Genomic DNA, 13,606 nt, shown 5'->3' with positions numbered 1-13,606 from the left:
ATTTCGCACGTAACACGCGCTGCCGTGAACAGAGCCTCAGCCTCTGCGGCTGCCAAGGCAAAGACTTTTCACGCACAAGCACACTTTCAATAGAAGTGTGAAGCGTCTCCAGTAACTGTATTACGATATGTAAAAGCCCGTTGCATGGACCCTAGAGGAACTGTACTTGTTCCTAGACTGATAGGCCGCTTCAACTATTCGCTTCAATTTAAAAAAAGTCCGCTTTTGTCGTGACATTCTTAATATCGTTACATGTAGTCATAGAAGAAACAAGAATAAAGATCTAAGTATCATAACTTCCCAGCGCGGATAATTTTAACCGATCAAAGGTATTCAGCCAAACAAAGGAGCTTAATCTGAGTGACAGAGTGAAAACCAAACAAGAAGCCTTGATGATAGACATTCAATTATTCTACGATAAAAGCAGTTCTTTGTAGCAGTTTTTGTGCTTCCTATTTGGTGGTGCATCGGCGCAAGTAATCGAAATGTTGAATGCTCATTATTTCATTCTTTCACTGAGGCTAGAATTCATTTTATCCTAACGACATAATCTGACAAGCTAAACAACAACATTTTGAAAAGCATTTGGTAGCAAAGATTAGTGACAAAAGATGACGTTTCGAAGTCATCTTGACTTCATTTTCAGGGGTCCAAATAACGGTCTACGTTTGTGTTGTACATCAGCCAAAGAATCACTAAATGCGGGGTTATGTGTTTTGCGTGAACAGTTTTGCGCGAATAGAGTCTGATGGATTTCTTGTCGCGGATGAACAGCATCTCAGAAATTGACACTCCAGTTTCTCCTGACATTTCTCATTTCAATTCGTTTACGAAAGTGAAAATGAAGTGAAGTTGACTTCGAAACGTCGTCTTTTATCGCTTTTCTTTCTTACCAAGTTCAACAAATCGTGAAAATTACAGATTGACTCGCACTTCAACAAAATCAGGCTTTTGACAGTTTGAGAAAAAAGTCGGAGGTGTTAGCTCTCAACAAGGTTGCATCCGAAAATGATACTCTTAACAAGGGAAGCAATACCGTTTCAGGTTTACCCTCCAAACTAGCCTTTTATAGCAATAGATCCATTTAAGCTCTTTTGGTTGTTTGAGAAAGCATTGGCCTAGTTGTGGTTTTTTTTAGGGAAGTCGAGTGTATTGACAAATCCCTTGATGTTTTGTATTCATTTAATCTGGTTTGTTATGAACCCGCCGTCAACCAAGTAGGATTATTATTATTATTTCAATGTTCATGTTTTGTCTCATTCTCTTTCCAATGAATATCGAGCTTACAATTGAATAGTTCCTTTGTTCACCATGCGACTCTGTGGTGTGTCCCTTTTTATGGGCAGGTGCTTTATTCACACAATTGTGAAAAAAAAAAAAAACAAAAAAAGAAATTCCAATAAATTCCACGCGAAGGTAACTCACGCGAAATTAAATACCATAGTAATAAGGTTTGAACAACAAGAAAAACATGTTAAGTTTATGCGATGGACAAAAACAAGAACAGCGTATGCATCGACATAAATAATAAATCGCTGCGGACGTGCTCCACTTTGCATCCTGTCTTGCATGTGGTCAATAAAGATAATTTGCAAAGATTTTGCATAAATTAATCAAGTCGAGAAACGCAGTACCATCTTCCTCTGAATCACTGACGTGGACCAAATACCCTGGAATCTCTTAGGTACTTGTGGTCTTCTTGTAACGTTCAAGTTCAACCACCAAAAACATTATTTGTCTTTGATGTTTACTGGTAGGAACATTGGCTTTGCGGAACATTGTGGTTACAAATATCAGTAGAAATGTTGTAGATATTTAAAAAATAAAATGACGTTGGCAATGTCTTTTTGTCACTTCCCCTTGCAAAATTGCGAAATTAATCACGTAAGGTCCAAACGCGGTTGACATTAGAATTTTCGGCATTGTTGCTATAACACTACAGTATGAGTTTCTGTGGATAATCTGCCATTCGAAATCGTATCAACAGAGTGTTTTTTCAAGTTTTCTCCTTAGGAAAATGAAACATACACATACATTAAGTTTCTGTTTCAGTCTCTTATCAGCTTGATTAGCCAGCAATATCTCATCTGAAAGTAGTAATACCGAGTTTGGGGAATGGTTGCCAACTCGAAAGCAATTGCTACTTTAGTCACCACACACATTCAGTTTAGTATTAGCTCTGTTTTTATGTTATTTAATTAACTAATGAAGTGAATCTGTTATTATTTTAATATACTAGTATCTGTGAACTTACCATGTAAATAGTTATAAATTAAACTTCAACATAAAAATTAGGCGTCGTTAGAGGAAATTCCCCAGTCTCTTCCATTGCTGCCTGTTAATCAAGTTCTGCCAACACTTGTTGTTAAATAACAAAAAGAAATGTCTGAATCATAAAATGAGAAAGAATATCAATACTGGCTTGTCATGTGGATGGTTTGCAAGCAATCTCTTGAAGTGTCGTGTTCGAGTAGTGTAGAGGTGATGCTTCCGGCGTCAATTTGTTAAAATAGTAAAAAAAAAACCCTTACTTTTTTGGACTATTTTAACAAATTGGGACAGGGTAGCATCAGCTGTATAACACATGAAAGAAGCTAATGGGAAATCATTTCTTTTCTTCCACAAACGTGGCAGCGATAACGTCACGTGAAAACCACCTACATAAAACAGGTGTCATAGCAATTAAGTAAAAGTCTCGCATTTTAATAACTGATATCCATTTCATTTTGGCTCATCGTTATGGAACTTCATTTTGAAAAACAGCTTTGCCTGGGAAGTGGAATACCTTTCTTCTTTTTGTTTTTTCTTGTTACGCTTCCAAATGGTTTCATCCTAATGGTGCTGTACAAAAACCCTTTGCGGTGTTTCAGGAGATCTTTTTCCGTGTTTCTGGCCTTCCTATGCGCAATAGATTTTTTCGTTGGGCTTGTAGTCTGCTCTGGAGAAGCCCTGACGCGATTCCTGTGCTTCTTTGGTTATCAGAGCATTCCCAGAGAAGGAGACATTGTTACAATATTGGATTACTTCGGAATCAACAGCTCTATCTTGCTAGTGACCTCAATGTCCGTCGATCGCTTCATAGCAGTTCTATTTCCTCATACCTATCGAAGGAAGCTAAAGCCAAAAACAACTATTATTATCAATACCTGCATCGTAACTTTTTCATTGATCTTTGCCTTACTCCAATTATCTAGCATTTCGGTCAAGGTTTATCGCACAATTGACTTGCATTTGCACACGACATTTTCTCTTTCCACCACTGCAGTCGCTTATCTCGGAATTTTCTTTTCCGTGAAGAAGCAATCGCGAATTTTTTCGGAGAAACAAAAGGCCATGCCAAGCAACACTACGCTGAACGACATACGACGAGAAAGAAAGGCAAAAATGGAAAGAAAGCTCGCCGTAACTTCATTTTTTATTTTGCTCGTTCTTATTCTTTCATTGATCCCTTACTTTGCTGTCATCTTAGTTGACATTTACTGTGAAAGCTGTGGAAAGAAAAACTGGTTTTTAGCTTTGAAAGAATCTTGTATTGTGTTTCTGTTTGTGAACTCAGTGGCTAATCCTTTCTTGGCGACATTTCGCATCAGCGAATTGAAGAAGACCTGCAGAATCGTGTGTGGCTTCAGTTTAAGGAAAAATAACGAGGCAACAGCGAATTTTATCAACTTGACGGATTTTTCATCAAGACCAATGCCTGGTGGTCGTGTGGAACAATCAGGCGGCTTGCTCATGCTGAATGTGAAGTGCGAAGCGGTAACTTTGAAAAATATTCGCAGACTCAGCAACTTACCCGGCTGACTGTATTGTACTTGAGTTTATGAGCGCGTACGAAGAGCTTTATTTTAATCTATTAACGGATTGAAGAAGGCTCAGAAAGTGTAGACGGCAAAACAAGAAAAAGGAGCGAAGAAAGATACAAATGGCTTAACTAAGATGAATTAATTTATTTAGCTTTGGCGTATAGTTGTCTAGTGAAAATGAAGGCTTGACGTAATCTAATAGATCGTTTTCACTGTCACGCAATAAAAAAATAAATCGAAAACCATCCAGTGGAAAAAGTCAAGAATTCGTGATGTTGTAGAAGATAAATGAAGACGACACTTCTCCAAGTTTTAGGCCCGTGCGTTTCCCCAAACTTCAGATATTCGTCGAAATGTTTCGCAGAAATTTACAGAGCCCAGTATGAAAACGCCATGTTGGTGCACATCTGTGGTGCACCAATATGGCGGCCGGAAAATAATGTCAACATCTGTTACTTACTTTGGCTATCTAGGCGAGTGATCATCTGTACTGAACAGACAGCTATTTACCTAAGCACTTTTCCTAATGCTTTAAATTCTAAAAAGGCTCAAAACCATGAGATAAATATATATTTCTCAATAAACTCGATCGTCGCCTCGTGTCACGCACCGCTATAACTCAGAAATTCAAAATGCTCTGGTTTCCAAACGAAGCACGCTATTGAGCTTTAAAATTGCAAATGGATACAAATTTACCGCCTCTTATGCCTGATGAGGATAAAAACTTTCGTGGCTCTTTAGTTTTGGATTTTAGAAAATGATGACGTCACGTGAAAACGATCTATAGTTTCTTTCAGCTCATAACTGCCCACATCACACGAGAAAACGTGATTTAGATTTAGAATTCCGTTTGATATTAGTTGTTTTCCTCACAGCTTGTGCGTGCAAGCATTAAATGTGAGCGATCAAACGTTTATCTACAACAAACTTTTGTATGAGATCAAATGCAAGAACAAAGATATTAGAGCTTTTCCTCGGCTTTACGTCTTTTGTGATGCCAAGAAACAATCCACTTCGTAATGTAAATAAGAAATAGGTGCTTTTTGTAAGTTGAAACACCTCTTTCCGTTGCTGAATGTTGCAAACACTTAGGGTCGATTATTAAAACATAAATTAGACAATGTTTAACAAAACCGCGTTCTAAGCCATTTTCAATATTGCCAACAATCATATCTAAATATTGTCCGCTGCTGATGGTAACAAGAAGGTTTGCATTCCAGACTAGACAGCAATTTATCTACTTAAATATATACCGCTTATAAAAAGATTTTGAGGTCCACTGATTGTCTTAAGCCGCGGCCTACGTTAGACTTTAAATAACTGGCCCTCAGTACCTTCCCATATGCATACCGCGTATCTCTAGAATTTAAAATTTTTATGAAACGTCCTCATCCTAAAGCTATAAACGTGAGATTGATTGGTTGGTTGGTTGTCTCATTTCAGTTATAAAATACTCAGCGTTTTGATTATGAGTTGTTTATGTTTTCCAGTTTGCTGGTTTGTATTTGCTATTAGGGACCTTTGAGCAACCACAACCCCCTCGAGACCGACGGTGTTGTCATTAAGAAATCTTATGTTTGTTATTGTTTTTTGTTCTTTTTTTCCATTTTTTAATTATTAACGTTACTTTGAAATTATATATAATAAATAAAACGGCGTCACAACCTATGCCCTATATTAGGCTTATTTCATAGTGATTCAGTTGGTGAAACCATGTGTGATTTATGACGTGTTCTCACCACCACCGAAAATCTCATTTGAGAATTTTCCTCATCTCATTGTCTTATGGGTATGGAAAGAAACCTTGTCATAGCTTTATTTTTCATTTTTCCCCCTCTTATTCTTTCAATGATCATGTAGTTTACGACCATCATTGTTGACATGTACTATGAAAGCCGTGGAAAACGAAACTGATTCAGTTTTACTTTTGAGAGAAGAAGGTATCGTGTTTTTGTTTCTGAACTCTTCTAGTTTCAACGAAATGAAGCACCACAGGATCGTGTGTGGCTTGAATAATATAACGAGACAACTTCAAAGCAGTGACTTTTTCAAGAACAATCACGCTGAATTTGAATTGTATCACTTCGAATGCTATTTGCAGTAAAAGGCACTTGCCCGGTTGTCTGTTATATGCCCGAAAGGGAAATTTTTTTTGTTTTGTTTTGCAAATCTTGCGTCATTAGCATTAGCTCGTCGCTTTGCGCAAATTGGTTTCAGAATTTGAAACTTTTTGAAGGGTTTATGGTCTCATTGGCACTCTTGTCACACAGTAATCTGTCAGTTTTTGGTAGCTAATATTTCGCTGGTTATCAAAGCCGTTAAGGCTTTACGTGGGTCAGTAGCAAAGATTCCCAACTTCGTTTGGTAATGAGAAAAAATGTGATTAAAATTATTGTGTTCGCAGAAATTCCCCCATAAAGGTAAATGACACAACATCAATTTCACAGCTTTGTCCATGGAATATTTTCAACTAATCGCAGGATTTCAGCCGATTAGACGTGTTGTAAAAGGTTGTTATATAGCACGAAGGCTGTGCTCTAAGGAAAATTTTGGGGAGCCGGAAGGGCTCCCAAGCATTTCAGCTGGGGTGCCCTGCCCTCCAAGTTGGTCGCCCGAATTAATTAATTAAATCTTTAATTAATTATCTGAGATCAACAACGCAGCAAGATCTTCATCCATCTCTCCCTCAACAAAACAATGCTGCTACTGCTCTGGTGATCGTCGAACTCGCTAGTGCAAGAAAAACCCGCAACCCGCTAAATTTTTCACGCCATACTTGACAAAGACAAGAAAAGCGGCAATGCCATTGATGCTTTTCAGGTTTAAAAGTGAAAAAGTAAAGATTGCGGCAGTTTTATGTAAAGACGTTTGGGTAAACATTCTTACTGGTTAGTTGGGTTGAGCATATTAAAATTTTTAGCCGCCTTATCTGCTAGAAATACAATAAGCCATAGTGCCCGGCCGGGCAACCAGGTAATTTTTCTCACTCGCCCGAAGCCAAATGTTAGTCGCCTCAGGCGACCGGGCGCCGTTAGAGCACAGCCTTGAGCAAGTTTTTGTTGTAGTTTTTTTCAACATTTTTCTCAATATGCGTAGTTCTTTATGTTAAACCCGACCTCACCAATTAATTATTAATAACTATAAAAGGTTGGTTTAAGTCGGCGACACCAGCATAACTTCCCCTGTTAAAATGATCTTTTTTCGGTCTGGAAAGGGTGAAGGACACCTTTATATTCTCTCGCCGTCATGACGTATCCCAATATTAAGATAAGCTACCACTATAGTACTTTCGTTCATCTCAAACCTTCAAAATTTTTCTCACAGATAAGAACTTATCGTATTTGAAAGATGGTGCATGAATATCAAACCCGTAGGAAAACGAAATCATTGACCTATGATCTTCTTATTATAATACTTACTCCACCACATAGCAATAGCAGACTTGTCGGGGCTGAAGGATTTTAGAAGCTAGGTCCAGGGACCTCCTGCGGCTAAGTGCTACATCTTCTCAAAGTTCATAGGTTGGACTCTGTGGAACGCTGGAAAATCAAATGATACGCTGTTTTGTCCGCTGCAGCAAAAAAAGGATATACATTATCAATAAATAAAAACAAGTGTTAAATGTCAAAGTCCACGAAAGAATTTAGCTCAAAACTTATATTTTGTATTATCAAGGGCTTTTCGTTCGGTAATCCCATAAATGGATACGGAGCTACGGGTCAGTCCCGACCGGGTTCATGTCCCTCTCTGAGTATCACCTTGACTTCAACACGTTTTTGCAAATCGCGAAGTAGTTTTCTCTTACCAGTTGGGGTTTTTAGAGATATTATTTAAGGATATTACTATTTAACTTGAATCTCGCTGCTCGATATTGTGAAGCGCCTTTGATTATATAACAATTATCGAAAATGCACTTTATAATTATAAATGACACGTGCATGGGAGACAACCCTGGGAGAGATTAAAATTAACTCGGAAATAATTTATTGAGATTTTGAAAGGCATAGATAAATTTTTGAAGGAAAAAATTGCAAGTCCTGATTGGATTGTTCCGCACGTGCCATGCACGTGATAATCGCAATGTGAACTTGTAAATTTCATGACAAAAGCCTTCATTTTCCTTTTTTCGCTGCTCATATCTGTCTCATGTAAATGACAACAAATCAGTCTCTGACCGGGTTCAGAAATTTGAAGCCCGTATGCTTTTGGGTCAGCGATACATTTATTACACAAAAAAATACCATTCCGTGCCGAAACCAGGCACCAAGCATTTCGTCCCGGTTTCATGTAAACGGCTGCAAAAAGTTGATACCGGTACAAGTTCATACCGGTCTGAGTTCTTCCCGGTCTTTTGGCGTAAATACCCCCTTAGAATTTTGGTGTGACAAAGGACCATGAGGGGCTGGCCAGATGTGTGTGAGAGAGAGAGTGTGTGAGAGAGAGAGTGTGTGTGACTAGACAACTAACTAAAGTTTCTAAAGTTGAACTGTTTTATTTGATAGTATCCTAGGAATTCCGACCCTGAATTTTGGCTAGGTACTCCTTTTCTTTTTCTTTTGTTGGGGGGTGGGAAGGGATGGAGTGGGGGGAGTGGGGTTGGTACAATGTCCGGTGAAAGTCTGGAAATAAAAGGTCTGCTTGGTGGTTACTTCGACCCTGGACCAGCAACATAAATTCTCGGCCTTAAGGGCCCACAGACGGATTTTTCGCCGTTGCTAACGAAGTGAAATGTTACTTCCGGTAACTGACGTCATCATATCATGAGCTGACAAGAAAACCCGTGCACAAGCAAAAGTCACCGCACAAACTGTTGTTTCCATCGAAGGATTTTCCTCGCCCTTCACCGCGCTCGTTCTCAGATCAACTGCGCATGCGTAAACGAACTGACTTCCGGTTTGAGAAAAAAGCTAAATTTCCGGCGGTTTTAAATTGAATTAATTTTTTTTTACATGGCACGTTTCACCCCCATATACAGAATATAGCTAAGCATTTATTTTTTAAAATCATCTTTTTTGAAAAAGTTATGGGTGTTTCAGTATCGTTTATGTCTTTAAAAAGAACATTTTTCAAAATAAAAAGAAAGCCATGCTTGGCTGGATGCAAAAACGAATACAGATTATCAAACCATCGATTAAATACTCAAATTGCGTAGCACGGAGACAATTTTAGAGTTTTCTTTTATTGGTCACGTGACCATGGGCGTGGTATGATGACGTCATCTTTAGGGTCATTGGCTTACAAAAGTTGGAAACTGACCAAAATAATGCCAAATTCTCTCAAATTACTTAACCATTACATCCTTAGCAACGGACCCCAAAAAATACGTCAGTGGGCCCTTAATGTCTTTTCACCGATATCGATCAGGGCCCGGTTCCTCGAAAGCCGATTAACTTAATCCAGGATTAGCGTAAACTTTTGTTTCACGTTTTCAACGTTTTGGTGAAAGTTTCTTTTGCTTATTTTTGTTTTTTAAGACTGACGTCTTCTCATGTAAAGTTCTGCCAAAAATCTGCGTTGAACAGCATTTGGGAGTAGAGAAATAAACTGCTTGGTTAATTTTTAATCTTAGATTAGCGTTAATCGGCTTTCGAGGAACCGGGCCCAGTTGCATATTTGTTATCTTGTAAGAGGTACATAGCATTTTTACATCTACTTTTTGTATTTTAGTTATTGATCTAACGCAGCATTTTTAAATAACGCATTTCTGCACTAAATATCAATTGAAAAAGCTTCAATTGCCCAAGTCATTTTGCATTTCCATTCAATTTGACCTCTTGTTAAGTCAAGTGCTTGATTCATTTTGAAACAGAAGATGTCGAACTCGAACAATATTTCTCAATTACCGATCACTTTACGTAAGAACCTTGCTGTTTTAATGTTTATTGTGTGTGTTATAGTACACCTACCAAACCAAAGCATTAAAAGGATTGAAGTATTTTAGACTTTATTGTTAATATCGATCCATTCCTTAAACCTAATGTTGCAGAATGGCGTTTATGGTATGTGTTGTTAGCCAGAGACACCTCAGTGCAGGAATAAAATCTATTGTTCATCATTGCTTATTATCGCTGTTAGTTGACTGATTTAACTGTGTTTTGGTCAAATACACATCATCCATGTCAATTGAACCAAATAGTTTGTTCGTGGATATTCAGTTTTTCTTTTGAAATTGAATTTCACTGTATTTGACCAAAGGATTCAGATCTTCACGGGCGCCAGGGTGCAAGGAATTTCTTTGAATGCAATAAAAAAGAGCAGGAAAGAAAGACGTGTAGTTCTGGCGAAATCGATTTTTGTTGGCAGCTGCCTCCCGCTATGTACAGAGGCGATCAACTGTACAATAGAGAATTTAAGAGGAAAAAGAATAGAACCCTAAAATAAAGCTTGAGGCTTACACCTTGCATTCAGTTCTTTTGTTATTTGCGCGAGTTGTCTCGTGGACACTTCATTGTGTCCAAGTCATTGTGACTTTGAGTGCAATTTTTTTACTTCATTTTTTCATATCACTTAGTGCGACTGGACTATATTTACATGGGGACTTGTGGATTGTATTCACAGCAGTTGTATTGCCTTTCAGTTTAAACTCGTAACCACAGTGGATGAACTCAAGTCCTACATCGACCGGAGCCAGCTTACCCCCGAATTTGGCGGAGTCTTTCATTACGATCACGACGAATGGATCAGGTTTAGAATCGTAAGTAATTTGTTAATACTCCTTAGTTCTTATTAACCCCATTCATTTTAACTGAAGCAAGGTAACAAATTACTCAGGCCAAGTACGAAATTTGTTTGAATATAAGTTTCGAGAATATCGACAAACGACCCGAGAAAGTGCAATTCGGCATCTTCCCAGTTGTGACACGTTGGTATTTCATGCCGGCTGTAGATTCATTGTTGAAAAAAGAACAGTGTTATGCAAGATTGACGATTTTGTTTCTAGTAGTGGAAGAGTCATTTAAGTTTCAAGGATAACAATGTAACTCATTGCTTCAGCCGGAAATCCACTAATTTAGTTTTCATGATAACTGTCTTATTTATAATGTTGTTGATCCAAAGTCAAGCTATTCACAGTGAGACAATTTGGGGTTTGCCAATCGATCCTCAATGTTACGAAGATGTTCTGTTTAAATCATTTTGTGAAATCCCGTTAAAAAATAGAAAAATATTGAACTTGGACAAGTCGGCAACGTTAGCAAATTATTATTGCAATCCAATATCAAGGAAACAACGCCAATTACTGAATGCAATCCCATGCTCAAGGAAAAGTGAAGTGGTTAATAAAAGTTAAACAAGAGAATTAACTCCCGTTTTGAAATCAAGCAGGGCAGACTCACGCAAGCCGGGTGTTCAGCGTATGCATGATAGAGCTTGCTCCCGATTTCAGACGTTCCAACATATTCCGTCCATGCAAATGTAGCTTTAGTCATATTGAATCTTGTTGAAATAAAGGTTTATGTGTTGAGAACGCTGTCAGTTCATTCTTAAGTCGCAGTTATTTTTAGGACGTGTGATTTCAAAGGAAAGTTGGTTAATTAAAAACTTATTAATCGCTCCACGAATAAATCCGTTGGTGGCGGCGATAAATAATTTTCATTAGAATTTCTTTGAGTCTGTAGTATTAAGTTTTCGTATTAAGCCTTTTTTTAAGGAAATTGCCCCAAAGCCAATATTTCCCAACGCCGTTATGTTATGCTAATGACCCTCTAGAAACCTCGATCCTCAGGGTGGTCTGTTTAAAAACATGCTGGGCTACTTTTTTCACGGTCTTTTCAGCAATTTGTGCGTGTCTCTCACCATGTGTCAACTTTTCTCTGTTTTACACTTGGCTCTGTAGTTTTCGATGTGTTCAGCAAAGAAGGTCCCTTAATTCCCCTACTTCCTCTTTTCCACCCTTGTCCCGCGCAATCGCTTCCCCGCCCTGTGCTAGGAGCCTCCTCGCAGGCTGTCCTCCACTTCACCCTTATTTTCTCAGTCACCCCCAACCCACCCCAGTAGAATGTATTTTCCCCAAGGCCAAATGATATGGTCAGGACGCAGCTGTTACAACCTCACTCGTGATTGCCTCAGACAACAATGGGCACCGAAAATGTACAACGGAAACAATGCAGCCTAAACCTAAGGAAAACAGAACTGCATCCTTTAGCAGTCCATTGCGTGGTATCTGAAATCATAATCTTCTCTGAGGTATGCTCAGCTTTAACTGATTACACCCAGCGAGCAGAGGCAATTTGTTGTTCTAAGATAAGTTATTTGGTAAGACAGAGAGGTCTCTCCTCGCCTAATATCCTAATGGATACTAACGTAGGTAGAGCGGCATCATAAGGTCTCATAATAGAAAAGAGAAAAACAAAACCAGAAAAGTTAATTTTTATAATGGGGAACAAGAATCGTGCTATACTTCGTTCGTATCTTGGCAGTTATGGAATGGCATGATGGCACTTAAGGAGTAATCGAGATAAACGATAGCATTTCTTTTAGTGAAGTTTTCGTTGATTCCGCCGTTTCTTAAACTATATACACTTCCTGTATGATGACGCAAAATAGTTCCACTTATCACTGATAAGTTATCAGTTTTTTCATACCTTGTTTTCCCCGATATGAAATGGTGTGCGACGATAACCGAATCCACTCGCTGTTCGGGGAAGGGGAGGTACGGTGTACGGTGTTTTGGTCTATTTTTGGAAAGGGGTCTGAGGATCTATGACTTTCTCAATATGGATAAATCACAGTCCAGGGTAACTTGAAGTAGTTGAGTTATTCACCGGTTTGCTGTTTATCCAGTTGATAGCATAATCCATCGTTTTAACAATTGGGGCATGGTTAAGTCTCACAAAGCACCCAAAGGGTAGGTGCGTTAAAATTAACGTCAGTAACGGCAAATTCTTGCAACCAATATTCCTTTAAAGATATTGTTTCGTCCCATTAGGTTTCACATGCTCAAGCACAAATTGAAGAATTCTACAAACCTACCCTGTCCTTAACTTTTTCATGATGTGCGTGAATTTTATTTTGTGTTTGTTTGTTAGTTAGTGTTGAAAGTTAACCACATCATCACAAAACGGTTTCGAGCGCTTTTCTTTCGAGAGAAAACCGGTCGTTTGGATTGAACAAAACGTACAGTCTTTTAGTGAAAATGTGTCGGAAACAATGGAGTAGCAGCAGACTGTTTTTTTCCGTATTCTTAGCACTTGGTTCATAACAACAAATCATGCTCTGATCATACAGTTCTATTTCATTTAGTGAGGTTTTTCTGAATTAAATGGTGCGTACTGGTTCCGAACCAGTTATTTATGGAAGATGTTTACTGTTTCATTTGACCGAAAATTCCCACCCTTTTTCGTTCATTTTAATGGCAAGCGACTTCAGTACTCGGAAGCAATACCACCGCAATATGTCATGAAAGCTAGTTAATTTGATAAATCTGTGTTTCCTCGTCTGTGGTTTCATTCCTTTGGCCAATTAAAAGAATACCGCACCTTCGCTAATCATACTTAACACGTCGTCAGTATTGCCTTATTGTACAAAGAATTTCCTTTGTCCTTTACACAATAGAGACTTTAAAAGCTTCGTGTTTGTGGCAAACGGCAAACGGGGGGCTGAAATCTGCTTTTGCCCAAACTCAACGAAACGTTGCCCTATCTCACCTGGTTTTTTGTGTCATCTGAATCTATGGAGCAAATATCAAAAAAGAAGTTAAAATAAGTGGATTTTCATGATTTTATGTCAAACACCGGCGTGCCGTTTTTCGTTTTTCTGTTGGCGGCAAATTTGAATGTTAATCTCGCGGACAACACTATAGCTTT

The 13,606-nt window shown here is 38.4% G+C and overlaps 2 protein-coding genes across 4 annotated transcripts in view; both read left to right on the top strand.

Moving 5' to 3' along the window:
- LOC137998610 (puratrophin-1-like) overlaps window positions 1–13,606 on the top strand; it is a 52,756-nt gene that overhangs the window by 23,581 nt on the left and 15,569 nt on the right. For all 3 annotated transcript variants that reach the window (XM_068844626.1, XM_068844628.1, XM_068844629.1), the window contains one exon: window positions 10,381–10,497. In XM_068844626.1, the coding sequence (XP_068700727.1) occupies window positions 10,381–10,497 (117 nt within the window). The remainder of the gene's footprint in view (window positions 1–10,380; window positions 10,498–13,606) is intronic.
- Window positions 2,721–5,472, top strand: LOC137977708 (melanocortin receptor 4-like). The gene has a single exon (XM_068825021.1). The coding sequence runs from the start codon at window positions 2,740–2,742 to the stop codon at window positions 3,799–3,801; it is 1,062 nt and encodes a 353-aa protein (XP_068681122.1). The 5' UTR covers window positions 2,721–2,739; the 3' UTR covers window positions 3,802–5,472.

This window comes from Montipora foliosa, chromosome 1 (assembly GCF_036669935.1).
Source record: "Montipora foliosa isolate CH-2021 chromosome 1, ASM3666993v2, whole genome shotgun sequence".
Classification (NCBI taxonomy): Eukaryota; Metazoa; Cnidaria; class Anthozoa; order Scleractinia; family Acroporidae; genus Montipora; species Montipora foliosa.
The sequence above is the reverse complement of the archived record's forward strand: the minus strand, read 5'-3'. Positions and strand labels throughout refer to the sequence as shown.

Coding starts and splice junctions, on each gene's coding strand:
- LOC137977708 (XM_068825021.1), top strand. CDS start 2,740: ATGGAACTTCATTTTGAAAAACAGCTTTGCCTGGGAAGTGGAATACCT.